The sequence below is a fragment of the Rhinopithecus roxellana genome, chromosome 17 (assembly GCF_007565055.1).
Source record: "Rhinopithecus roxellana isolate Shanxi Qingling chromosome 17, ASM756505v1, whole genome shotgun sequence".
NCBI lineage: Eukaryota > Metazoa > Chordata > Mammalia > Primates > Cercopithecidae > Rhinopithecus > Rhinopithecus roxellana.
This window is the reverse complement of record NC_044565.1, coordinates 100,380,029-100,408,011: the sequence shown is the minus strand read 5'-3', so window position 1 is coordinate 100,408,011 and position 27,983 is coordinate 100,380,029. Positions and strand designations below refer to the sequence as shown.

General features: G+C 40.2%; 1 protein-coding gene across 1 annotated transcript in view; it reads left to right on the top strand.

Annotated features, from left to right (window-relative positions):
- Positions 1–27,983, top strand: part of MSH2 (mutS homolog 2) — a 76,068-nt gene that overhangs the window by 34,367 nt on the left and 13,718 nt on the right. The window contains exons 8-11 of the mRNA XM_010364293.2: positions 13,638–13,747; positions 19,509–19,632; positions 23,131–23,281; positions 26,874–26,971. Coding sequence (XP_010362595.1) covers positions 13,638–13,747; positions 19,509–19,632; positions 23,131–23,281; positions 26,874–26,971 — 483 coding nt within the window. The remainder of the gene's footprint in view (positions 1–13,637; positions 13,748–19,508; positions 19,633–23,130; positions 23,282–26,873; positions 26,972–27,983) is intronic.

The window sequence follows — 27,983 nt, the reverse complement described above, 5'->3', positions numbered from 1 at the left end:
CCTACCTCGGCCTCCCAAAGTGCAAGGTTATAGGCGTGAGCCACTGCTTCCCATCCTCAGATTTTTTTTTTGATGAATTTTATTATAACAGCTACAATACTGAGATGCATAACCCTTCCCTTTCCTGATACCCAGTTACCATCTGTTTCTGTTTAATACACTCCTTAAGTACCTCACATTTGCTGTTCCCCCACCCCCGCATGGTCTGTGCATCTTCTTCATGAAACTGGTAGTAATCTTTGTTAGCTCATCTGATCATGTCATCAATTCAGAATACGTTGCCTCTTCAGTTTAAAACACATTAATTGCTTCCCATAATCTTCAGGACAAGGCCCCATTTCTTCACGTGGCTTGGCCATCGCTTCCCTCTCCCTGTTCAGCTTCCCCCACACTCCTTCACCTACACCCTCTGTCTCAGTGTAGTGCTGCTAGTCTCCAGACATGCCATGCCTTTTTATGCTTTTATGCATGTTTTCCTGTCTTTAATGTCCTTGTCCATGTGATGAAACCCTACTCATTTTTCCAAGATTGAACTCAAATGTCACCTTTTCTGTGAGCTTCTCTGTTCTTCTCATGCAGAGTAGAAGTGCTTATCTCCATTGCCCTTGACCCTAAATAACATAGTACATTAGTATAATAATCACATTTTTTACCTGATTGTGTGGTTTCCTTCTAAACGGAGAATAAGAATATAAAAGTGATTTATTTGGCATTTCTGGAAAGGGAGATGATAAAAGGAATCTGTGTTACTTATTTAGCCTTTTTAAAAAACCCTTAGCCTATGGAGGCTACTATTTAAGGTTTGGTTGGATTTTGTATGTTGGAAATATGTTCTTTAAATCTTATCTTCATCAGTTTATAAAAGCAATATAAGTCCTTTGTAGATCATTATCATGCTGTCCAGATATAGTCATTATTGTTTTGATATAGGTTGTTTCAGTCTTTAAACCAAATTATACACAGTTCCGCTGTAACACTTGTTTTGAAAACAGATTTGTTCCAGTGTGGGTGGTATATTAGGGAACGATTTGAGCATAATGTAAATTTTGAGTTTGCTTATGCACAAATCCCTAGGAAACACTAGGTGAATGCAGAAAAATGCATCCAGCTGAACTGAGCAGTGTAGAAATATACAAAAGATACACATACAGATGCTCTTGAAATATCTACCTCATTTTCCTGTATGTGTTATGAACCATACCCATTCACATCTGGTGTTACAACTTTGCCACCCATTTCGGACAGTACTCCTTTGACCATTTTGCAGTAACTCAAAAGCTGCAGCCCTTTAGAAGTCCACTCCACTGTGGCTCATGCCTGTAATCCCAGCATTTCCTCTGGGAGGCCGAGGCAGGTACATCACGAGGTCAGGAGATCGAGACCATCCTGGCTAACACGCTGAAACCCCGTCTCTTCTAAAAAACTAGAAAAAACTAGCTGGGCGTGGTGGTGGGCACTTGTGGTCCCAGCTACTCAGGAGGCCAAGGCAGGAGAATGTTGTGAACCCGGAAAGGAGAGCTTGCAGTGAGCCAAGATCGCATCACTGCACTCCAGCCTGGGCAACAGAGCAAGACTCCATCTCAAAAAATTAAAAAAAAAAAAAAAAAAGGCCACTTCATAAGCAAGCTGCTTATCTTTTGCAAGGTGACTTATTTATTTTAATAGTTATGTATTTCTTAACCATTTCACGTGTATAAAACTGCTACTACTTTTATGAGGTTCCTGTCTTTATTTTTTAACGTGTCACTGATGAAGGTTCTGAGAGTTGTGGCTTGAACTCCAGTTTTCTCATAAGTGCTGTTTTTTGTTTTTTTTTAAAATGACCTCACTCTGTTCCCCAGGCTGGGGTGCAGTGGTGTGGTCTCGGCTCTCTGCAGCCTTGGCCTCCCAACTTAAGCTATCCTCCCACCTCAGCCTCCCAAGTAACTGGGACTGCAGGCATGAGCCATTACCCAGCTAATTTTTATACTTTTGTGGAGACAGTTTTTCCATGTTGCCAGGCTGCTTTGGAACTCCTGAGCTCAAGTAATCAGCCCGCCTTCGCCTCCCAAAGTGCTGGGATTACAGACGTGCCTCACCACACCCGGCTGGCTCTGGTTTTTACTGCATAGTGTTCTGATTTTTAGGAATACATACGTTGCATTATATAGCAGAACTGGCTGTATGCAAAAGTCTAATAGAAAATATTGATAGGGTAATAATGTATATAGTACTAATTGTCACTTGTCATAATTTAACTAATATTGTTTGACTTTTTACTTTTTTTTTTTTTGAGTTGAGGCCTTGCTATATTACTCAGGCTGGTCTTGAACTCCTGGGCTCAAGCAATCTTCTTGCCTCAACCTCCTGAGGATGTTTGACAGTTTTTGACTTTTTTTTTTTTTTTTTTTTTTTTTTGAGACGAATTCTTGCTTTGTCTCCCAGGCTGCAGTGCAGTGGCATGATCTTGGCTCACTGCAACCTCCACCTCCCGGGTTCAAGCAATTCTCCTGCTTCAGCCTCCTGAGTAGCTAGGATTACAGGCGTGCGCCACCACGGCTAATTTTTGCATTTTTAGTAGAGATGGGGTTTCCCCATATTGGTCAGGCTGGTCTTGAACTCCTGACCTCGTGATCCACCCGTGTCGGCCTCCCAAAGTGCTGTGGGTACAGGCGTGAGCCACCACGCCCGGCCAGCTTTTTGACAATTTAAATATTAACAGTTACCTATTATAATTGATATTTAGCTAGCATCTATTGTTATTTTAACATTTCAGGAAACTATTATGGAGAAACTTTAAAGGTCTGTGTATGTACTTCTCTGGTGTTTTGATTTTTTTTTTCTTTTTCTGTGAGTAATTTTCTAAAACTGCTTTCTAGGCCAGGCTATTTATTTTTTGTTTTTTATTTTTTTGGAGACGGAGTCTCGCTCTGTTGCCCAGGCTGGAGTGTAGTGGTGCTATCCCGCCTCCTGGGTTCAAGCAATTATCCTGCCTCAGGATCCTGAGTAGCTGGGACTACAGGCGCATGCCACCACGCCTGGCTAGTTTTTTGTGTTTTTAGTAGAGGTGGAGTTTCACTGTGTTGCCCAGGCTGTTCTCGAACTCCTGAGCTCAGGCAGTCCGCCTGCCTCGGCCTCCCGAAGTGCTAGGATTATGGTGTAAGCCACTGCTGGGATTACAGGTGTAAGCCACTGCTCCTGGCCTTATTATTTTATTTTTATAGATTCGGGGTATATGTGCAGGTTTGTGCCATGGATATATTGTGTAATGGTGAGCTTTGTACTTCTATTGTGCTCATGAACATTGTACCCAGTAGGTGGTAATTTTTCACTTCTCATCCCTCTCTCTGCCTCTGCCCTTTGGGAGTTCCCAGTATCTGTTAATTCTCTCTGTATGTCCATGTGTACCCATTGTTTAGCTTCTATATTTTTTTATTTTATTTTATTTTTGAGACAAGAGTTTTGCTCTGTCACCCAGGCTAAAGTACAGTGGTGCAGTCTCGGCTCACTACAACCTTGGTCTCTGGGTTCAGATGATTCTCGTGCCTCAGCCTCCCGAATAGCTGGAATTACAGGTCCGTGCCTCAATGCCCAGCTAATTTTTGTATTTTCAGTACAGACAGAGTTTCACCATGTTGGCCAGGCTGGTCTCAAAGTCCTGGCCTGAAGGGATCCACCTGCCTTGGCCTCCCAAAGTGCTGGGATTATGGTGTGAGCCACAGCTCCTGACTCCATGTTTTTTCTTTTTCTCTTTTTTTTTGAGACAGAGTCTCCCTCTGTCGCCCAGCTGGAGTGCAGTGGCCGGATCTCAGCTCACTGCAAGCTCCGCCTCCCGGGTTTACGCCATTCTCCTGCCTCAGCCTCCCGAGTAGCTGGGACTACAGGCGCCCGCCACCACGCCTGGCTAGTTTTTTGTATTTTTTAGTAGAGACGGGGTTTCACCAGGTTAGCCAGGATGGTCTCGATCTCCTGACCTCGTGATCCGCCTGTCTCGGCCTCCCAAAGTGCTGGGATTACAGGCTTGAGCCACCGCGCCCGGCCCATGTTTTTTCTTTTAATTATAAAGGTAATAATGTAAAAAGAAGTCAACTCCCAGTTTAACTCCAGCAGAGTAACCAGTGTTAATTTTTTTTTTTTGAGATGGAGTCTTGCTCTGTTTCCTAGGCTGGAGTGCAGTGATGCCATCTTGGCTCACTGCAACCTTCTCCTCCTGAGTTCAAGCCATTCTCTTGCCTCAGCCTCCTGAGTAGCTGGGATTACAGGTGCCCACCACCACGCCTGGCTAATTTTTGTATTTTTAGTAGAGATGGGGTTTTACCATGTTGGCTAGGCTGGTGTTGAACTCCTGACCTTGTGATCCACCTGCCTCGGCCTCCCAAATTGCTAGGATTACAGGCGTGAGCCACTGAGCCTGGCCAATCCATTCCTTTTTATGGCTGAGTAGTATCACAGTTTCTTTATCCACTTGTTGATTCATGGGCATTTGGGTTGGTTCCAAGTTTTTGCAATTGTGAATTTTGCTGCTATAAACATGCGTGTGCAAGTGTCTTTTTTTGTATAATGGTATCTTTTCCCCTGGGTAGATACCCAGTAGTGGGATTGCTGGATCAACTGGTAGTTCTACTTTTAGTTCTTTAAGGAGTCTCCACACTGTTTTCCTTAGTGGTTGTGCTGGTTTACATTCCCACCAGCAGTGTAGAAGTGTTCCCTGTTCACTGCATCCACGCCAACATCTATTATTTTTTTATTTTTTGATTATGACCATTCTTGCAGGAGTGAGGTGGTATTGCATTGTGGTTTTGATTTGCATTTCCCTGATCGTTAGTGATGTTGAGCATTTTTTTATGTTGGCCATTTGTATATCTTTTCTTGAGAATTGTCTATTCATGTCCTTAGCCTACTTTTTGATGGGATTGTTTGGTGTTTTGTTTGAGCTCGTTGTAGATTCTGGATATTAGTCCTTTGTCAGATGTATAGGTTGTGAAGATTTTCTCCCACTCTGTGGGTTGTCTGTTTTCTTCTGCTGACTGTTCCTTTTTTCTTTGAGACAGAGTCTCGCTCTGTCGGCCAGACTGGAGTGCAGTGGCATGATCTTGGCTCACTGCAACCTCTGCCTCCTTGGCTCAAGCAGTTCTCCTGCCTCAGGCTCCCAAGTAGCTGGGATTACAGGTGTGTGCCACCATGCCTGGCTAATTTTTGTATTTTTTCACCGTGTTGGCCAGGCTGGTCTCGAACTGCTGACCTCAGGTAATCCACCCGCCTTGGCCCCCCAAAGTGTTGGGATTACAGGTGTGAGCCACCATGCCCAGCTGCAAAAGCTCTTTAGTTTAATTAAGTTCCAGCTAGTTTTTGTTTTTATTGCATTTGCTTTTGGGTTCTTCGTCATGAAGTCCTTGCCTAAGGCAGTGTCTAGAAGGATTTTTCCAATTGTTATCTTCTAGAATCTTTATAGTTTCAGGTTCTTAGATTTAAGTACTTGACCCATCTTGAGTTGATTTTTGTATAAGGTGAGAGATGAGGATCCAGTTTCTTTCTCCTACATGTGGCTTGCCAATGATCCCAACACCATTTGTTGGATAGGGTGTTCTTTCCTCACTTTATGTTTTTGCTTTGTCAAATATCAGTTGACTGTAAGTATTTGGGTTTATTTCTGGAGTCTATTCTGTTCCACTGGTCTATGTGCCTATTTTTATACCAGTACCATGCTGTGTTTGGCGGCCTTATAGTTTGAAATCAGATAATTTGATGCCTTCAGATTTGTTCTTTTTTCTTAGTCTTGCTTTGGTATGCGGACTGTTTTTTTGTTCCGTATGAGTTTTAGAATTGGTTTTTCTAATTCTTTGGTGGTATTTTAATGGGAATGGTGTTGAATTTGTAGGTTGCTTTTGGCAGTGTGGTTATTTTCACAGTATTAATTCTACCCATCCATGAGCATGGGATGTGTTTCCATTTGTTTGTGTCATCTGTAATTTCTTTCAGCAGTGTTTTGTAGTTTTCCTTGTAGAGGTCTTTCAACTCCTTGGTTAGGTATTTCCTAAGTATCTTATTTTTTTTGCAACTATTGTAACTATTGCAAATATTGTAAAAGGGGTTGAGTTCTTGATTTGATTCTCAGCTTGGTCACTGTTGGTGTATAGAAGAGCTACTGATTTGTGTACATTAATTTTGTATGCAGAAACTTTGCTGAATTCTTTTATCAGTTCTAGGAGCTTTCTGGAGGAGTTTTTAGGGTTTTCTAGGTAAACAATCATATCACCAGCATACAGTGACAGTTTGACTTCCTCTTTACTGATTTGGATGTCCTTTATTTCTTTTTCTTGTCTGATTGCTCTGGCTAGGACTTCCAGTACTATGTTGAAGAGGAGTGGTGAGAGCAGGCATCCTTATCTTATTCCACTTCTTAGAGGGAATGCTTTCAACTTTTCCCTATTCAATATTGTTGGCTGTGGGTTTGTCAAGATGGCTTTTATTACATTGAGGTGTGTTCCTTGTATGCTGATTTTGCTGAGAGTTTTAATGCTAAAGAGATGCTGGATTTTGTCCAATGCTTTTTCTGAACCTGTTGAGATGATCATGTGATTTTTGTTTTTAATTCTGTTTATGTGATGTATCACATTTACTGACTTGGGTATGTTAAACCATTCCTATGTCCCTGGTATAAAACCCACTTGATCATGATGCATTATCTTTTTGATATGTTGTTGGATTCGATTAGCTAGTATTTTGTTAAAGATTTTGGCATCTATGTTCATCAGGAATATTGGTCTGTAGTTTTTTGATCATGTCCTTTCTTGGTTTTGGTATTAGGGTGATACTGGCTTCATAGAATGATTTCAGGAGGGTTCCCTCTTTCTCTATCTTGTGGAATAGTGTCAATAGTGTTGGTGCCAATTCTTTGAATGTCTGGTAGAATTCTGCTGTGAATCTGTCTGGTCCTGGACTTTTTTTTGTTGGTAATTTTTAAATTACCATTTTTATCTTGCTGCTTGTTGTTGCTCTGCTCAGGCTAATTCTTCCTGATTAAAGCCAGGAGGGTTGTATCTTTCCAGGAATTTATCCACCTCCTCTAGGTTTTCTAGTTTATGTGTGTAAAGGTGTTCATAGTAACCTTGAATGATCTTTTGTATTTCTGTGGTTTCAGTTGTAATAGCTCCTGTTTTGTTTCCGATTTGAGCTTATTTGGATTTTCTCTCTTATTTTCTTGGTTAATCTTGCTAATGGTCTTTTTATTTATCTTTTCAAATAACCAGCTTTTTGTTTCATTTATCTTTTGAATTTTTTTTGTTTGTTTCAGTTTCATTTAGTTCTGGTCTGATCTTGGTTATTTCCTTTCTTCGGCTGGGTTTGGGTTTGGTTTGTTCTTGTTTCTCTAGTTCCTTGAGGTGTGACCTTTCTTTCATTTATGAAGCTTAGTTTCCCTGGATACAAAATTCTTGGTTGATAATTGTTTTGTTTGAGGAGGCTGAAGATAGGACCCTAATTCCTCTGGTTTGTAGGGTTTCTGCTGAGAAATCTGCTGTTGATCTGATAGGTTTTTCTTTATAGGTTACCTGTTGCTTTTGCCTCACAGCTCCTAAGATTCTTTCCTTCATCTTAACTTTGGATAACCTGATGACAATGTACCTAGGTGATGATCTTTTTGTAATGAATTTCCCAGGTGTTCTTTGAGCTTCTTGTATTTGGATGTCTAGGTCTCTAGCAAGGCTTGGGAGGTTTTCCTCGATTATTCCCCCAGATATGTTTTCCATACTTCTAGATTTCCCTTCTTCCTCCAGAAAGCCAGTTATTCTTAGGTTTGGTCATTTAACATAATCCCAGACTTCTTGGATTTTAGGTGTATGTCACCACACTTGGCTAATTTTTTTTGTATTTTTAGTAGAGATAGGGTTTTGCCATGTTGGCCAGGCTGGTCTCAAACTCGTGATCTCAAGTGATCCACCTGCCTAGGCTTCCCAAAGTGCTGGGATTATAGGCATGAGTCATGGTGTCTGGCCGGAAGTGTATCAGTGTATCTCTGTCTCTTTCTGTCTCTGTCTGTCTCTTTCTTTCTGTCTCTCTCTCTTTTTCTCTCTTTCCCTCTCTTTCCTTTTCTCCACAGGTAAGTTCTACAGGAGTGTATCTTAGTGAACCACTTACTCTTTTTTTTTTTTTTTTTTTTTTGAAATGGAGTCTCACTCTGTCACCCAGGCTGGAGTGCAATGGCACAATCTTGGTTCACTGCAAGCTCTGCCTCCCGGATTCACGCCATTCTCCTACCTTAGCCTCCTGAGTAGCTGGGACTACAGGTGCCTGCCAGCACGCCCGGCTAATTTTTTGTATTTTTAGTAGAGACAGTGTTTCACTGTGTTAGCCAGGATGGTCTTGATCTCCTGACCTCGTGATCCGCCCGCCTCGGCCTCCCAAACTGCTGGGATTACAGGTGTAAGCCACTGCACCCAGCCCACTTACTCTTTTTTTTTTTTTTTACTTCCCCCTGAGAGGGGGTCTTGCCATGTTGTCCAGGCTGGTCTTGAACTCCTGGACTCAGGTGATCCTCCTGCCTCAGCTTCCCAAAGTGCTAGGATTACAGGCGTGAGTTACCATGCTTGGCCTAAACCACTTATTCTTTATTTTTTTGAGGCAGTATCTCACTGTGTTGCCCAGGCTGGAGTGCAATGGTGCAATCTCGCCTCACTGCAACCTCTGCCTCCCAGGTTCAAGTGATTTCTCCTGCCTCAGCCTCCTGAGTAGCTGGGATTACAGGTGCCCACCACCATGCCTGGCTACTTTTTGTATTTTTAGTAGAGACAGGGTTTTACTATGTTGGCCAGGCTTGTCTTGAACTGCTGACCTCAAGCAATTCGCCCCGCCTTTGCCTCCCAAAGTGTTGGGATTGCAGGTGTGAGCCCTGACCTAAACCACTCATTCTTTTTTTTTTTTTTTTTTTGAGACAGAGAGTCTTGCTCTGTCACCCAAGGTGGAGTGTAGTGGCATGGTCTCAGCTCACTGCAACTTCTGCCTCCTGGGTTCAAGTGATTCTCTTGACTCAGCCTCCCGAGTAGCTGCGATTACAGGCATGCACCACCATGCCTGGCTCAATTTTTGTATTTTTAGTAGAGATGGGATTTCACCATGTTGGTCAGCCTAGTCTCAAACTCCTCACCTCAAGCAATCCACCCGCCTCAGCCTCCCAAAGTGCCAGGATTACAGGCATGAGCCACCACGCCCAGCCTGAATCACTTATTCTTGATGGGCTTTCAATTTATCCTGATATTTTTTACATTTTTTTATTATAGTAAGTGATGATTTAATAGTGATTAGCTTATGTTTAGGGTTGTTATAGAAATGTTAATACTTATGCTTTTTTGAGATGGAGTCTCACTCTCTTGCCCAGGCTGGAGTGCAGTAGCACGATCTCAGCTCACTGCAGCCGCCACCCCCTGAGTTCAAGCAGTTCTCCTGCCTCAGCCTCCCGAGTAGCTGAGATTTCAGGCACATGCCACCATGCCTGGCTTATTTTTGTGTTTTTATTAGATATGTGAGTAGTTTCCCATTGGCCAGGCTGGCCTCAAACTCCTGACCTCAGATAATCCACCTGCCTCAGCCTTCCAAAGTGTTGGGATTACAGGCGTGAGCCACCATGCCTCCCAATACTTACGCTTATTGACCTAAGCATTGCAGTAGTTCATGAGGTACACAGTTGTGTGTTTTTTTTTTTTTTTTTTTTTTTGAGACGGAGTCTCGCTCTGTCGCCCGGGCTGGAGTGCAGTGACCGGATCTCAGCTCACTGCAAGCTCCGCCTCCCGGGTTCACGCCATTCTCCTGCCTCAGCTTCCCGAGTAGCTGGGACTACAGGCGCCCGCCACGTCGCCCGGCTAGTTTTTTGTATTTTTTAGTAGAGACGGGGTTTCACCATGTTAGCCAGGATGGTCTCGATCTCCTGACCTCATGATCCGCCCATCTCGGCCTCCCAAAGTGCTGGGATTACAGGCCACAGTTGTGTTCTTGAAAATGAAATCTTCACGGAGTTTTAAGTGAATCTTGCTGACAAGTAATCTGGAGTTCCTAACAAAAGTTATTTAATTACTTGATTATTTGAGCATTTTACATTTTGATACACTTAAGAAGCTAACAAATCATTTCACTGTGTGATCTTTGAGATTCTTACTAAATAAATTGGTTACCTTACCAGTTTCTTGTTCCCTTCCTTCATAAAGTCATTCATTCAACAAATATCAACTGGCTACTTTGTGCCAAACATTTTTTAGGAGTTCTGATAGATGAAGTCCCTGTTTTGTAGAGTTTCCATAATAGTGAAAGAGTGGAGGGAGACAGACAATAGGGAAATAAATGGGCAAGAATTTAAAATAGCATTAAGTACAATAAAGAAAGCATAATGTATTGGTGTGATACAGTGACTTGGCAAGGAGCCAGGGAGACAACAGATCCTGTGGCCAAAGAAGGCCTCTTTAAGGAATTGCTATCTAAGGTTAGACTTGAACCATAAAACAGAGCCAGCTGTTAAGAATTGGAGGGGAGAGAGGAAGGAGTCCGGGCATGGTGGTTCATACCTGTAATCCCAGCACTTCTGGAGGCGGAGGTGGACAGATCACTTGAGCCCAGGAGTTTGATACCAACCTGGGCAACATGGCAAAATCTCATCTGTACAAAAAATACAAAAATTACTCAGGCGCGGTGAAATGCACCTGTAGTACAGCTACTCAGGAGGCTGAGCTTGGAGGATTGCCTGAGCCTGAGAGGTCAAGGCTGCAGTGAGCCATGATTGCGCCACTGCACTTCATCTAGGGTGCTAGAGTGAGACCTCATCTTAAAAAAAAAAAAAAATTGAGGGAGGAGGGGAGGCTAGTGGGATCAGCCAGTGCAAGGACGTAAGGCTGATGTGGTCTTACTTTGTTGCAGGAGCGAAGGAAACCTAAAGTGGTCAAGCATAGAGGTAGAGAATTATGACCGAGGTTGGTAGGAGTTGAGACCAGAGGCCTGTCTGAGATTTTTAACTTTTTTTTGTGCTGTGGACCTTGGCTACTAATGAAGCCCATTAGTAGTGTTTTTAAATACATAAAATAAAACGCAGAGTTACAAAGGAAACCAATTGTATTGAAATATACTTATCAAAATATGAAACAAAGTCTTGATGTAAGGATGTCCTTTTTATTAATGCATTGAAAAATACCTGACAGAAAGCCTACTGCTTTACTTCTGAAGTAAGAGTGAGGTTAAATGATGCTTTAAAATATCTCAAAACTAATATGATATGAAAATATAGCTGGTGATTTAATTAGTAACAGGTACTGGTAATACTGCCATGGCTTATTGCCTACATTAATAATGAAAGCAAATGCTAAATTTCAGCTAGAGCCTAGAGGAAATAAAACTAGAATTTTCTTCTTTGTTTATGTACTGCTATGAATACCAGGAGTCCTTTGGTTAAGACCTCAGAATAGCTTGTATAGGGCTTTCTAGCCTGTGATGACTGGTGGAGAACGTAGCTTTACAAAATCTAGTTGGAAATTGGCAACTGGGGTTTGGTACAAGTTACAAGGAAGGGAAGGAATTTAAGGTGCTAGTGAAAGCTTGGAGGATAAGGGAGCAGGAGAACTCATAAGGAAGTTTATAAACTGAGAAGGGCTGCAGCAAAGTGGGCTCATGTGCTTGAGGAGCCAGAGGACATGTTGAGGGTGACATAGGTTCTGAAGTTCATACAGATATTTATGCAGTATGGATTCTTGGAAAACCTTCTTCAGTCATGTGCTAGAAAAATAACAGCTTATAGAAAAAACAGGGTTGAAGCAGACCTGAAAATACATGAATTTTTAAAAACCACTTCTAACAGAAGCATAACAAACTAATAAAAACTGTGGCCTTCCTGGCATTTGCACCCAAGCACCAGCATTAGCCAACTCTTTGAAGCCTTAGATCTGTGGCTGTTGTTTTCTCCTTTGAGATGTAGGTCCTTGAGGGCATTTGCTTCTAGTAGAGGCTAGTTTCGTCAGAATTAAAAATCTGAACCATGGTATGAAATTGAATTCGTTTTTTTTTTTTTTTTTCTTTTTCGAAAACACTGGCAAATGTTTTGTACCCTTGAGCTTTCCCACATAATATAGTGAGTGGAAAGTACAGTGGCTGTTAAGCCAACTACTCTGAGGTCTTCACTGCTAAGGCTTACTCTTAATTGTGTGAGAGCTTAACCTTGATCCTTTTAAAACATTAATGGGCTGGAAAAAAAATCATTCATAAACCAATGCCACCTCTGAATTTTGCTGCCACAATTCCCTTATTTACCAATAGTGCATGAGCTAATTTGGAATAAAGAACTATGCATTGTAGCACAGCAGACATTGTGTGGGCAAAGTGTTGTTTTTATTCTGTCTAAATAGTGCTTCACACGTATGTACATATTTTCTAAATATGTATAGATGCTGTTGTGATTAATAATAAAACATGAATTCTTAAAACAATTTTGCCGACTTCATAGTAGTTTTTCATCGGTTTCTCAATAGCTGCTAAAATTTCTGGAGAAGTTGGGGAACTGTTGCTTTGGAGTGAAATGCAGTGTATTAGATATCACTTGCAGAACTCTTCTAAGGGAATTTATTGGCGATTAAAAAAAAATCCTTGCGTTATACCAGTAGTAATACAAAGTAACTGTTGTTGAGCTTCTGTTAAGTGTCAAGGACTGTATAAGTATGGTGTATAGTTACCTCATTTATTATTTCTGGGTAGCTATTATTGTTCCTTTGCACAAAAAGGGAAAATGAGGTTCAAAGTATCATGCTCCAGATAGGAGAGCCAATGGGTAGCAGAGCTGGGATCTCTAGTCCTGCCTACTTTTTTACAGTATATACTCCATTGCTTCACTTACTTCTTCATACATGATTCCCCAGCCTGTACTCTTTTTTTTTTTTGAGATAGAATCTCGTTCTGTTGCCCAGGCTGGAGAGCAGTAGTGTGATCTTGGGCTAACTGCAGCCTCCACCTCCTGCGTTCAAACAATTCTCCTGCTTCAACCTCCCGAGTAGCTGGGACTGTAAGCCTGTGTTACCACACCAGGCTAATTTTTGTATTTTTAGCAGAGATGAGGTTTCACCTTGTTGGTCAGGCTGGTCTCAAACTCCTGAGCTCAAGTGATCTGCCCGCCTCAGCCTCCGAAAGTGCTGGGATTATAGGCATGAGCCACCATGCCCGGCCTCCCTATCATGTACCCTTAAATACCATCAAGTACAGTTCCATTGTGTAAAAACTTGGCTTGATTTAATCTGTTAATTGGAACACTGTTATTAATGGAAATTAGGAATCTGATGTAAACTAGAGGTTTTATTTTAATGACTTAGGGTTATTAAATCTTTAAGAAATGAAATTCATTTAGTCATAATTAATGTCATGTTTCTACATCTGTATTACTTGTTGGGTTTACAGACAAGGGAGGTAATGTATTATTAGTGGGAAGCTTTGAGTGCTACAACATTTCCCTTTCTATAAAATAACTTGAGTACTGAACAATTGGAATTAAAACACCTGAGTAAATAGTAACTTTGGAGACCTACTGTACTATTTGTACCTTTTGGATCAAATGATGCTTGTTTATCTCAGTCACATTTTTATGATTTGTATTTTGTAAAAATGAGATCTTTTTATTTGTTTGTTTTACTACTTTCTTTTAGGAAAACACCAGAAATTATTGTTGGCAGTTTTTGTGACTCCTCTTACTGATCTTCGTTCTGATTTCTCCAAGTTTCAGGAAATGATAGAAACAACTTTAGATATGGATCAGGTATGCAATATACTTTTTAATTTAAGCAGTAGATATTTTTAAAAAACAAAGGCCACATTAAGAAAGTGTGTAGATTTTTCTTTTTAGTATCTAATTGTAGCACCTTTGTAGACAGTGGACATAAGATGAAGTGACAGATGGGAAAAGGATTTTTTTAAAAAATAGCAACTGTTTCAGTGGATGAAATACAGATTAGCAGAGGAAATGAATATTGGACATAACTGTCCTGGTTAAAGACAATCTCATAAATGAATAATTTCATAAATGCAACTGCATTTTATTTTCAAAGAGAAGGAAAATTATAGTCACTGGAAAAGGAAAGAGAAGTTAGAGGTAAACATAAGACACACAAGAAAACTTTCATTTTGTTTGTTTTCTTGTTTTTCTTTTGAGACTGGGTCTCCCTGTGTTACCCAGGCTTAAGTGCAGTGACACTGTCATAGTTCACTAACCCCTCAAACTTCTGGGTTCAAGTAATCCTCCTGCCTTAGCCTTAGTAGCTGTAAATACAGCTGTGTACCACCACGCCTGGCTACTTTTTAAAAAACTTTTTTATAGACATGAGCTCTCACCGTGTTGCCCAAACTGGTCTCAGAACTCTGGCCTCAAGCTATCCTCCTGCCTCGGTCTTAGCCTCCCAAAATGCTGGGATTTCAGATATAAGCCACCTTGCTGGGCCACTTCTATTTCTTTTCCATGTAGAGAGTTCTTGCAGGAGGAGGTTAGAATATGTATGCATCTCCTAAATAGTTGTTGAATATGACTAAAAAGTTAACAAGGACTCTAAATACTATTTACTTCTAAAATTTCTTGTTAATTGAGAACATTTAGGGTTTAAGTGATCTATATCTCATGTCTTTAACAATTTTGAGCGATAACTATATGTAAAGTGAGAACAGTTTGTGAAATAGTTGAAAATATCCTTACATGAAAGTGAATTTTAAAGCACAGTTTATGACATGGTAATGCTTTGTTTTGAATCTGTTAAAAATTTGTTTATATGAACAAGTTTACCAGTTTACTATGGTGAGCCCATTGAATATAGTGGGTTTTTTTTTTCCCCCCTGAGATGAAGTCTGACTCTTGTCCCCAGGCTGACATGCAATGGCGTGATCTTGACTCACTGCAACCTCTGCCTCCTGGGTTCAAGCGATTCTCCTGCCTCAGCCTCCCGAGTAGCTGGGATTATAGGCGCCTGCCACCAAACCCAGCTAATTTTTGTATTTTTAGTAGAGACAGAGTTTCACCATGTTGGCCAGGCTGGTCTTGATCTCCTGACCTCAGGTGATCCATCTGCCTCAGCCTCTCATGTGCTGGGATTACAGGTGTGAGCCACCATGCCCGGCCTGAATATAGTGTTTTTAATTTGCAAGACTTTAAAAATAGTATTTTGAAATTTTTCTAAGTTGAATTCCCTGTTAAAATGGTCATGCAGGAATATATGCTTGCATTATTCATATTAGGGTAACCGTTTGGTTTGCTAGTGGTTAGATTCTTTGCATTCCTTTTTTTTTTTTTTTTTTTTTTTGAGATGGAGTTTCACACTTTTTGCCCAGGCTGGAGTGCAAGGGCGCTATCTTAATGCACCTCAACCTCCTCCTCCTGGGTTCAAGCAGTTCTCCTGCCTCAGCCTCTCAAGTAGCTGGAATTACAGGAATGTGCCACCACACCCGGCTAATTTCGTATTTTTAGTAGAGATGGGGTTTCTCCATGTTGGTCAGGCTGGTCTCAAACTTCCAACCTCAGGTGATCAGCCCACCTCAGCCTCCCAAAGTGCTGGGATTGCATGTGTAAGCCACCGTGTCCCTGCCCCCACACCCTTTTTAAAAAATGAGGCTGGGCGCGGTGGCTCACGCCTGTAATCCCAGCACTTTGGGAGGCCGAGATGGGCGGATCACGAGGTCAGGAGATTGAGACCATCCTGACTAACACGGTGAAACCCTGTCTCTACTAAAAATACAAAAATTAGCCGGGCGTGGTGGCGGGTGCCTGTAGTCCCAGCTACACGGGAGGCTGAGGCAGGAGAATGGCGTGAACCTGGGAGGCGGAGCTTGCAGTGAGTGGAGATCGCGCCACCGCACTCCAGCCTGGGTGATAGAGCGAGACTCCATCTCAAAAAAAAAAAAAAAAATGAGACACAGTTTTATTCTGTCACCCAGGCTGGAGATCATGGTTCACTGCAGCGTTGAATCTGGGCTCAAGTGATCCTCCCACTTCAGCCTCCCAAGTAGTTGGAACCATAGATGTGCACCACCACACCTGGCTGATTTTTATTTATTTATTTATTTATTTTTATTTATTTTTATTTTTTTGAGACGGAGTCTCGCTGTCACCCAGGCTGGAGTGCAGTGGCTGGATCTCAGCTCACTGCAAGCTCCGCCTCCCGGGTTTACGCCATCCTCCTGCCTCAGCCTCCCGAGTAGCTGGGACTACAGGCGCCCGCCACCTCGCCCGGCTATTTTTTTTTTTGTATTTTTTTAGTAGAGATGGGGTTTCACCGTGTTAGCCAGGATGGTCTCGATCTCCTGACCTTGTGATCTGCCCATCTCGGCCTCCCAAAGTGCTGGGATTACAGGCTTGAGCCACCGCACCCGGCCTTGATTTTTAAATTATTTGTAGAGATGATAAAAATAAAAAACCTGCCGCCATGATTCGATTACCTCCTACCCGGTCCCTCCCATGCCACACGGGGATTATGGGAGCTACAACTCAAGATGAGATTTGGGTGGGGACACAGCCAAACCATGTCAGATAATAAATTGTGGAGAGCCAACAAGATTGAAGAAAAGAGGTTTGAGCTTTGAGGGGTGGTAAATTGTGGGAAGGTTAATATATTGGGCAAACTAATGGAAGATAAGGGTTGTTTTAGTAAGGTTTGTTATGCATACCCAAATCAAGGTGCCATCTCCAGTGATTTAAGAGTCTATGGTGATCAAGAGTAGTTCTTTTGTAGTGTATGTCTTACACGATGGGCAGGAGCAAGAGAGAGAGGGGGGAGGTGCTACACACTTTTAAATAACTAGATCTCAGGACAAGTCAGTCACTATCATGAGAAGAGTACCCAGGGGAAACCACCCTCATGATCCAGTCACCTCTCACCAGGCTCCACCTCCAACACTGGGGATTCCAATTCCAATTCAACGTGACATTTGGGTGGGGGCACATACCCAGATCATATCTCCTCCTATAGCTGAATAGTATTCCCTTATGGACATACCACATTAATTATTAATTTATTGATTGATTAACAGGATCCTGCTCTGTTGCCGAGGCTGGAGTGCAGTGGTTTGATCATAGCTCATTGCAGGCCTTGAATTCCTGGGCTCCAGTGATCCTCCCACCTCAGCCTCCTGAGTACCTGAGGTTATAGGCGTGTGCCACCACACCTGGCTAATTTTTTTTATTTTTTAGCAGAGACAGGGTTTTTGCTATGTTGACCCAGCTGGCCTTGAACTCCTGGGCTCAAGCAATCCTCCTGTCTTGGCTTCCCAAAGTTGTAGGATTACAAGTGTGAGTTTAGAGAGCTATAATTTCTTACTCAACTCCAAGTATTTTATTTCAATTATCATTTGTTCTTTGGTTTGTTAATTATTTAGAAGTATATTTTTAAATGTCCAGGCTTGGTGTGTATCCGTTTCATAAAAGTTCCCCATGTATTTAAAATTTGATGTGTACTCTACTTTTGGGATTGTTTTTTCATTTCATTGTCTACATGTGCTCGCTAATTTTTGATCTGCTGGGTTACTGAGAAAGATGTGGGTTTCTCCATCTAGTTCTGTTTTTGGTTAATATGTGAGGCACAGAGCTGTTGTTTTTTGTGGTGAATTGAATCTTCATTATTCTTTAGGGACTCTATCCTTAATTAATAATGCTTTTTTGCCTTACATTTTGTCTCATTGTAAGAGAGCTATGTCAGAGTACGTTTTAAAACACTTTTTAATATGGTATCTATTTTTTCATTTTTTTGTGAGGTTTTTTTAACCATAAGTTTAAGCAAAATAAAGCTTATAACTGGATTTTATTTACTTTTAAATTTAATTTGATTTTTTTGTGTGTGTGTGTGTGTGTGTGAGATGAAGTCTCACTCTGTCACCCAGGCTGGAGTGCAGTGGCGCGATCTTGGCTCACTGCAGCCTCTGCTTCCCAGGTTCAAGAGAGTCTTCTGCCTCAGTCTCCCTAGTAGCTGGGATTACAGGCCCGCCGCCACGCCTAAGTTTTTGTATTTTTAGTAGAGACAACCGTGTTAGCCAGGATGGTGTTGATCTCCTGACCTTGTGATCTGCCCGCCTTGGTCTCCCAAAGTGCTGGGATTACAGGCGTGAGCCACCGAGCCTGGCCAAAATTTTAAATTTTAATATTATATTGAATTTCTTTTGGTTGGTTTAAATTGAGAAAGTTATTTTATGTATATTCTCTTTTTTGCTAGCTTTCTGTAATTTGATTTTAATTCCTTATTCCTTGCATAGTTTGCTTCTGGTATGTGAAAGTGTACTCTCTAAGTGGATAGTAATTAGGAACAATTTCTCTCAACCTCATTTATTGAATAATTTAAATCAAGAGAACGGACTCACTCTGTTATATTAAGCTTCTATACATAATTGTCTGCTTAATTGTAATGCCTAGTAAGGATACACTTCATTCTTTTTTTAGATGTTCTTTCACAATTTCATGTAAATTTTAGTTGTTTGGTTTCAAAAAAGAATTCCTATTGGACAATCTGTGGAAATACATAGCTTATTAATATTAGATCTAGTTTTCTCTTTTCATAGTTTACCTCTTTCTTTCTGTCTGTCTTTCTGTCTTTCTTTAACTGAGTCACACTGTGTCACCCAGGCTGGAGTGCAGTGGCACGATCTTGGCTCACTGCAATCTACGCCTCCTATGTTTGAGTGATTCTCCTGTCTCAGCCTCCCGAGTAGCTGGGACTACAGGTGCACACTGCTATGCCCAGCTAATTTTGTATTTTCAGTAGAGATGGGGTTTCACCATGTTGACCAGGCTGGTCTCAAACTCCTGACCTCAAGTGATCTACCTGCCTTGGCCTCCCAGAGTGCTGGGATTACAGGCATGAGCCGTGGCGCCGGTCCAATTCTTGTAGTTTTTTAATCAGTTGAATTTAACATTTATATTTTTCTTTTTAAATCTTCCAATAGGCAATTATCTTTATAAAGGTCCTATATAATCAAGACTTTGTTTCTGAGTATTTTATGTATTTTGCTATTGTAAATGATATCTATTTTTCGTTGTGGTTTCTTGCTGTTATTACTGGTAAGAATTTAGTGAAACAAAGTACTTACAAGTATGTTTTTAAATTGTGAGATTTTGATGAACTTTTAAGAAATAAAATTCTTTCGTTTCTTAGAACTTTTTGAGATTTCTAGGGTATATCCTTGGTTTGGGCAACATACAACTGTTACAAGTTCTGCACATTGAACATTACTTAGTAATATTTAGGGAGAACATTTTAAATGTTTAGGAAAAATATAAATAAAATGTAGAATACTGTTAGGGACATATACATCATCAGCACTGTATCTGTTTCATATGAATTGTTTTTGTACATATAGAACTCTGAAGTCCTAATGAACAGAATTTTCCATATCAATAAATAGAAACTCCTTAATAGTTGTGACTGAATAACTTATGGATAGCAAATTATTTAACTGAAAACAGTAAAATTTAAGTGGGAGGAAATATTTGCTTTATAATTTCTGTCTTTACCGATTATTTATAGGATTTTGTCACTTTGTTCTGTTTGCAGGTGGAAAACCATGAATTCCTTGTAAAACCTTCATTTGATCCTAATCTCAGTGAATTAAGAGAAATAATGAATGACTTGGAAAAGAAGATGCAGTCAACATTAATAAGTGCAGCCAGAGATCTTGGTAAGAATGGGTCATTGGAGGTTGGAATAATTCTTTTGTCTATACAGTGTCTGTCTGTATTGATGCCAGAATTATTTTATAAGTTTCCTGTCCCCAAGATGATGACTCCACATTCTTGTCAAACAGAATCACCCAACGGGCCCTTGTGTGATGTAATTTAAACAAGCCCTATTTTAAATGTCAGCTCCACTGGTAACAGGATACTCCTAGGAGGATCACCAAGCCCGATTCTCCTAGGAGTAGTGCATTGATTTGGTTTTGGGGTTTCCAAGCACTTCATTAATGCCAATTTTTGGAAAAAGTCTGTCTTCCATACCAGCTTATTAATTCCCTATGGGTTCACACTTTTTTCTCCTCTGAATTTTCATCAAACATGTGTAAGGTGCTCAGTACAAAGAAGTTTAGAAATCCAGAATAAACAGTGTATTTAAGCAGTAATAAATTTCCGGATAATCTGATGCCCATACCTACATACGTAAAAAATTTGCAAATAGTTTCTGTAGAGAGTCCAAACATGGACTAGATCCCTAATTAAGAACCTTTGCATTAAAGTCCACCTTCCTCATTTCATAGCTAAGGATATTAAGGCTCAGAGAGTTTATGTATCTGGAGTTAAAGTTATTTTGTATTTCCTTAATAATTTTTGACTTAATAGAAAGTTAAAGTACCTTCAGATTTCTGTGTTTCACTGTATGTTAACTTGTTTGGCTGGAAGTTTTTCTGCTGATAATTGGTTTTATGAGGGAAGAATCCTGTTAAGAATGCATCATTGGACTAGGCATGGTGGCTCACGCCTGTAGTAATCCTAACACTTTGAGAGAGACCAAGATGAGCAGATTGCTTGAGTCCAGGAGTTCGAGATCAGCCTGGGCAACATGATGAAACCCTGACTCTACAAAAAATACAAAAATTAGCCCGACATGGTGGCATGCACCTGTGGTCCCAGCTACTCAGGAGGCTGAAGTGGGAGGATCACTCGAGCCAGGAAGGTCGAGGCTACAGTGAGCCATAATTGCACTACTGCACTCAGCCTGGGTGACAGGGTGAGATCCTGTCTCAAAATAAGAAAAGAGAATGCATCATTGGCCAGGCACAAGTGGCTCATGCCTATAATCCCAATACTTTAGGAGGATCACTTCAGCCCAGGAGTTCAAGGCTAGCCTGTGCAACATAGACCACATTTCTACCAAAAATTAAGAGGAAAAAAATTTGCTGGGTGTGGTGATGCACACCTGTGGTCCCAGCTACTTAGGAGGCTGAGGTGGGAGGATTGCTTTAGCTTGGGAGGTTGAGGCTACAGTGAGCCATGATAGTACCACTGTATTCCATCCAGCCTGAGGGACAGAGTGAGAGTGACACCTTGTCTTTAAAAAAGGAAAAAAAAAGAATGCACCATAGTATACATTAAATTATTGCCTATTTTTTGATCTATTTTATTGAGTGCTAATTAGAAAATTAATGGCAAAAACTTGTTTTTTGCGGTATAAATTAAGTTTAATTTCATTTAAAATTAAGTAAATTTGTTTTATTAAAAAGTATGTTGAAAACAACATAAATAGCACTCAAATTGAGACAGAAACACTGTAACTGTAGTATAAGAAGCATTAGGCTGGGAGTTGGGAAACACGAGTTCTAGTTTCAGCTGGGAAACTTTTTCTGAAGCTCTTCACAAATTATTTAATTTCTTTGGTTTTCACCACATTCTACTGTAGCATTAACATGTTGGATTCATTGCTTTAATTCTTAGACCTACGTGTCATCAGAAATGCCATTACACTTTGAGGATGTGGGCCTCATTTTAAATAAAGTTGTGATCCTCATGGCAGCCTCGGTTTACATGTGTTAAATAAACAGTATTCTATAAATACCATTGTCTTTCATGTTTAGTGATGTTGCTGTTGTTAACACTGCAGTGAAATGCATATATAAGCAAACTACATTACATACTCATGAACATGGTCCTTTGTTTTGAAATTTTGATCACTGATTGTTTGCAGTCTTTCATTGTGGAACTACTCTTTCCCTTTGAATGTTTTGAGAGGTTCCTTTGTTCAGATCAGTCCAATTTTATTTCTGGATGGGTCTCTACTTTCCCTTTCCTCACTGGTCAAGCGAGGTCTGTCTTTAGTTGTTTGCTACTACTAACATTTGATGGCCACACTTCAGCAAGTACATTTGTAAATACGCTCTCCCTCTCTCTTAGTTTGCGGTCTAGAGATCATATTGGTTAATGAAATTATGAAGAGGGAACATATTTATAAAAACCCAGAAATTCTTGATGCAGAAAGTCTAGCTGATTGTGAACCCAAAATACCCGAGACAGGTGTCAACCAATTTAGAAAGTTTATTTTGCCAAGGTTAACAACACATCCATGATATAGTCTCACAAGTTTCTGATGACACGTGTGCAACGTGTGCAAGGTGGTTAGGGTACAGCTTGCTTTTATACATTTTAGGGAGACATGAGACATCAGTCAACATGTGTAAGATGTACATTGGTTCTAACCGGAAAGGCAGGACAACTCGAAGCAAGGGGCTTTCAGGTAATAAGTAGATAAGAGACAAAAGGTTGCATTATTTTGAGTCCTTGATTGACTTTCACTGAATAGTCTGGCTCAGTGAATCTGCATTTTTACATAAACAATAGGGCAGAGGAAGCAATCAGAAATGCATTTGTGTCAGGTGAGCAGAGGGATGACTTTCTGTCCCTCACCTGTGAAGATAAGCTCTCAGTTTACATTGCTAGGGTGAAATTCGACAGAGTTGTTTGAGAGTGAACATCTGGAGGCTCACAAGGAATTTCCTTGTGGGCAAACTGTGAGGGAGGTATGTAGCTTTTTAATCTTTGTTGCTGTCTTATTTAGGAATAAGATGAGAGGCAGGTTTGTCTGACATAGTTCCCAGCTTGACTTTTCCCTCGGCTTAATGTTTTTGGGGTTCCGAGATTTATTTTCCGTTCACATATCAATCAGATCATTTGGTTTGTGAAGTTTCCTGTGCTTAACAGAAAATATGTGCACTAGTTTTCCTAGAGTTTCATTGTCAGAGTCTCAAGTTTTTGTTTGGAAATTGTATTTGGTCACATTAATTATACTCTATATTAGTTCCAAAGAAATAACTTTGGTTAAGAAAATAATTCTCATGCATAACTCCACAAGGGTGGGGTTATACCTTAATCCATCTTCATGTGCTCATAACTGGGGCAAATGTGTTGCCCAGTGCTGGTGTTCTGCAGCCTTGGATAGGTTTACCCAGAAAGCAGCTTTCAAGTCAGAAACTAACATTCATAAGGGAGTTGAGAATTTTATAAGTAGATATCCATAATTTATGTAGTTTTCAAGTAAGTAGTATTTGAATCTTTTCTGGTTAGATAATAATTGTGTTGTCATATAATAACAATATGTTTTTCACTATTTAAATAATTTTAGAGTTACACTGAAAAATGGCTGTAGGTATTTATGGAATACTTTTTCTTTTCTTTTCTTCTTGATTATCAAGGCTTGGACCCTGGCAAACAGATTAAACTGGATTCCAGTGCACAGTTTGGATATTACTTTCGTGTAACCTGTAAGGAAGAAAAAGTCCTTCGTAACAATAAAAACTTTAGTACTGTAGATATCCAGAAGAACGGTGTTAAATTTACCAACAGGTTTGCAAGTCATTATTATATTTTTAACCCTTTATTAATTCCCTGAATGCTCTAACATGATGTGAATGTTCTATGATAGGAAGGAAGTTTTACTAATGTAGTCATCAGGTAAGAGTCAAGCTTTCTTCCAAATAGCAGTCAGCTGTCCCAATACTATTTGTTAAATAATCCATCTGTTCCCCACTGACTGAAGTGGTACTTTGGGTCTGTTTTAAAGAGTCTACTTTTACCTTGTCTCATCATTCTTTTGTCTATGCAAAATATATTTTATCACTTATTCTGTGTTACCATATCTATTAGAGCTAGTTCCCGCTTATATCTCAGCTTTATTTTCATGTTTCTTTTATCTTTTTTTTTTTTTCTTTTTCCTCTGAGACGGAGTCTTGCTGTGTCGCCCAGGCTGGAGTGCAGTGGCATGCAGTCTTGACTCACTGCAACCTCCACCTCCCGGATTCAAGCGATTCTCATGCTTCAGCTTCCTGAGTAGCTGGGATTATAGGCCTGCACCACCACACCTGGTTCCTTTTTTTTATTTTTGGTAGCGATAGGTTCTCACCATGTTGGACAGGCTGGTCTCGAACTCCTGGCCTCGAGTGATCCACCTGCCTCAGCTTCCAGAAGTGCTGAGATTACAGGTGTGAGCCAATGTGCCTGACCCACATGTTTATTTTTTGTAAGAAAACTGCTATCATTTATCAAGTTAAAAAAATTATTCTGGTATTTCAGTTGGGTGTTTAAATTAGTTTAGGGAAATATGAGGCCATTCACTAGATTCTAGCTTTTTTTTTTTTAATCTTGTTTCATGTTGAAACAAATCTTAACAGTTTTTTCCTGCCATTTTTCTGACTAATCTCAGGAAGTCCGTGAAGCAAATTATTGCTAAGTAAAAAAAATTATTTTAAATTAATTTAAAAAATTTTAAATTATATTTAAAATCTTCCGTGACTTATGGTAGGGGGAGGCTAAAGCCCTTCTCCTTTTGTACTGTTCTGGAAACTACTCCTTCCCCTCCTGAATTTTCCCAGAACTTTACAGGTAGCTTATATATATATGATCCCCGTCATCTGTTTATTTAACAAGTACTTTGAGTGTCTATTATATGCAGACATTCTAGGTGTTCAGACACCCTAGTAATTAGTTTGTTCCTCGTAACTCTCAATAAAGCAGATATGTATATTTCTCATTTTATAGATGAAGAAGCTAAGACTTCGCTTTTCCTCAGTTAGACGGCTAGTGCTGGTGGGTGCCTAAACTTAGATCTTCTGTTGCCAAATCTAGGTGTGTTGTTTTTCCAGCACACTAGAATCCTCCTGGTTCAAGAAATGTATATATTTTAGCTTGTATAAGATACAACTTTTGGGGTGTTCTAATCATCTTCAAGTTTTTTGTGGGTTAGTTATAACATATGAAAAAAGATTGGACTGAATGGCCACATGATGCCAAAAGTGAAAAAGTCACTCACTAGGTTATGACCTGTAGAATCTGGTCCCTGCCTGCCTCTGCTTTTATATTTTGCAACTTGTCCCTTTACACAGTGGTCTCACTTTTATAATGTCTTTCCCTCATGCATTTCTTTAATTCTTTTTTTTTTTTTTTTTGCCTGTTTCATAGTAGTCTGTGCTGCTACTTGCCCCTGTACTGTTCTTGAGCTATACATGTCTGCTGTGCCATTGAGTGATTCCATCAAGGCCACAATTATCATCTTGATGAACTGATTTTCTCCCATTGCTGATAATTACTTCTCTCCTTTCTTTCTCCTTTACATCACCTCTTTTTGTTCTTAGTTTCATTCCCTTCTTGATTCCAATTAATATTTTTTTCGTATTCTCATCTTCCTTATTTTTTATGTCAACCTCTATTTTTTGTTTTCTTTTTTTCTTTTTCTTTCTTTTTTTTTTTTTTTTTTTTTTGGTGAAGGGTTTGGCTTTGTCGCTCAGGCTGGAGTGCAGTGGCACAATTTCGGCCCACTGCAACCTCCACCTCCTGGGCTCAAGCCATCCTCCCACCTCAGCCTCCCAAATAGCTGGGACTACAGGTGTGCCCCACTACTTTGTATTTTTAATAGAGACAGGATTTCCCCATGTTGCTCAGACTGGTCTTGAACTCCTGGGCTCAAGCAATCCACCTGCCTTGGCCTCCGAAAGTGCTGCGATTACAGGATTACAGACGTTGTGCCCGGCTCAACCTCTAATTTTAATTTTCTCTTCAAATTGCTCAACAAGATTTAGTTTCAAGACATTTTCCTGGCTGTGTATGGTGGCTTACGCCTATAATTCCAACACTTTGGGAGACCGAGGCGGGTGGATCACTTAAGGTCAAGAGTTTGAGACCAGCCTGGCTAACATGGTGAAACGCCATCTCTACTAAAAAATATAAAAATTAGTCGGATGTGGTGGCACATGCTTGTAATCTTAGCTACTTTGGAGTCCGAGGCATGAGAATCGCTTGAACCCGGGAAGCAGAGGTTGCAGTGAGTCAATCATACCACTGAACTCCAGCCTGGGCAACAGAGTCAGACTACGTCTCAAAAAACCAAAACAAAACCCATTTTTCTTATTTTGAAAACTTTTAGTATTGAAAGATATTTATGCTACAGTAATGAGAAATACTGTTTGTGTGTTTGTTTGTGGGTTTTTTTGTTTTTTCTTTGCTTTCTTTTTTTTTTTTTTTTTTTTTTTTTTTTTGAGACAGAGTTTTGCTCCTGTTGCCCAGGCTGTAATGCAATGGCACTATTTCAGCTTACCACAACCTCCTGGGTTCAAGTGATTCTCCTGCCTTAGCCTCCCAAGTAGCTGGGATTACAGGCATGCGCCACCACACCTGACTAATTTTGTATTTTTAGTAGAGATGGGTTTTCTCCATGTTGGTCAGGCTGGTCTCAAACTCCCGACCTCAGGTGATCCACCTACCTTGGCCTCCCAAAGTGCTGGGATTACAGGTACCCTGCCTATGTTTGTGTTTTAAAAGGGGTAATGGCTTTAATTTTTTTTTTCTTTCTCTGAGACGGAGTTTCCCTCTTGTGGCCCAGGCTGGAATGCAATGGCATGTTCTTGGTTCACCGTAACTTCCGTCTCCTGGGTTCAAGCGATTCTCCTGCCTCAGCCTCCTGAGTAGCTGGGATTACAGGCACGCACTACCATGCCTGGCTAATTTTTGTATTTTTAGCAGAGACGGGGTTTCTCCATGTTGGTCAGGCTAGTTTCGAACTCCCGACCTCGGGTGATCCACCTGCCTCAGCCTCCCAAAGTGCTGGGATTACAGGTGTGAGCCACCACGCTTGGCCGACTTCAATCTTAAATAAGGATTCCATTTAAATATTTTGTAATAAGGGCACAGGTCACATTTTTACTCAGGGGAATATAGTTATAGCAGGAATTGTGCCATTGCGCTATTCCAAACAGCATAAAAGAACGTTAATAAATTGAATTCTAACCACATTTGTCCCTAAGGAGTTGTCCGTTTTCCACTTGTATTTCCATTTTAATTATTGTTTTGATGTTTCATAGGATACTTTGGATATGTTTCATGTAGTACACATTGCTTCTAGTACACATTTTAATAATTTTAATAAAACTATTACCTTGATTTGCAGCAAATTGACTTCTTTAAATGAAGAGTATACCAAAAATAAAACAGAATATGAAGAAGCCCAGGATGCCATTGTTAAAGAAATTGTCAATATTTCCTCAGGTAAACTTAATAGAAATAGTAATGTTCTGAATGTCGCCTGGCTTTTGGTAATAGAAAAAAAAATCATGATATTTGAAGTGTGTTTTGTTATTTTCTAAAGCCATTACATTTTGACTATTTAATATGTTAGGTTTCCTATATAAAATAAGGCATGGTGTGTTACGGTAGGACACATAACTGGAAATTACTCTTGTACATAGAAACAAAAAATGACAGAAAAGCACAAAACTTACTATAGTTGTAATAAGGAAAGGAAACACTAGGGCCTACAACATACTAATGTCTTGGGTCATCTGTGGGCTCATGAGGCTCTAGGTTATGGAAGTAAATAACACTGAAAAGCAAATATTAATTACACACGAGGCAAGCCTTTTTGAGTTCTGTGTGTCATTTTGTAGATTTTGAGTTCATTCTAGTGGCACCATTTGAGATCATTTTCATGTAATTAAAGAAACGCAGCAACCTGACAATGTTATTGCCCTTAGAATGGAATGAATATATGTTTAGCACAAGGTAGGTGGTGATGTGTTAAGGTGGAAGGCTTTGCCGATCATGGTGTGTATGTTGACTGTAACCTTTATTGTGCCTTTAAAAAATACACTCAAGAACTACCTTACCCAAGTAATTAAAGTTAAGATTACCAGTCATGGGACAAATGACGTGTACTTCCTGGTATAATATAGAAGGAAGGACACAGTATCACCTATATGGTATCCTTGACCAAAATATTTAACCTGATTTTAAACAAGTAAAAATTCAAAGAAATTTAGATTGTGGTGCATTCAAGGCATGAACTTTAATAAATGTCCATGTCATGGCAGCAAAAAAGAAATCAAAAGGTCTTAAAGAGACAGGGCAGCCAAACGCAGTAGACAGTTGTTGATTAGACCCCAATTTAGAGGTTGGAGCTGGGGAGTAGCTATAGAGGACACTACTGGGGGGAATTGAGAAAGTTTAATATGAGACAATATGGTGTTAGTGTCAAATTTCTTGTGTGAAATGGTAGTGTTAT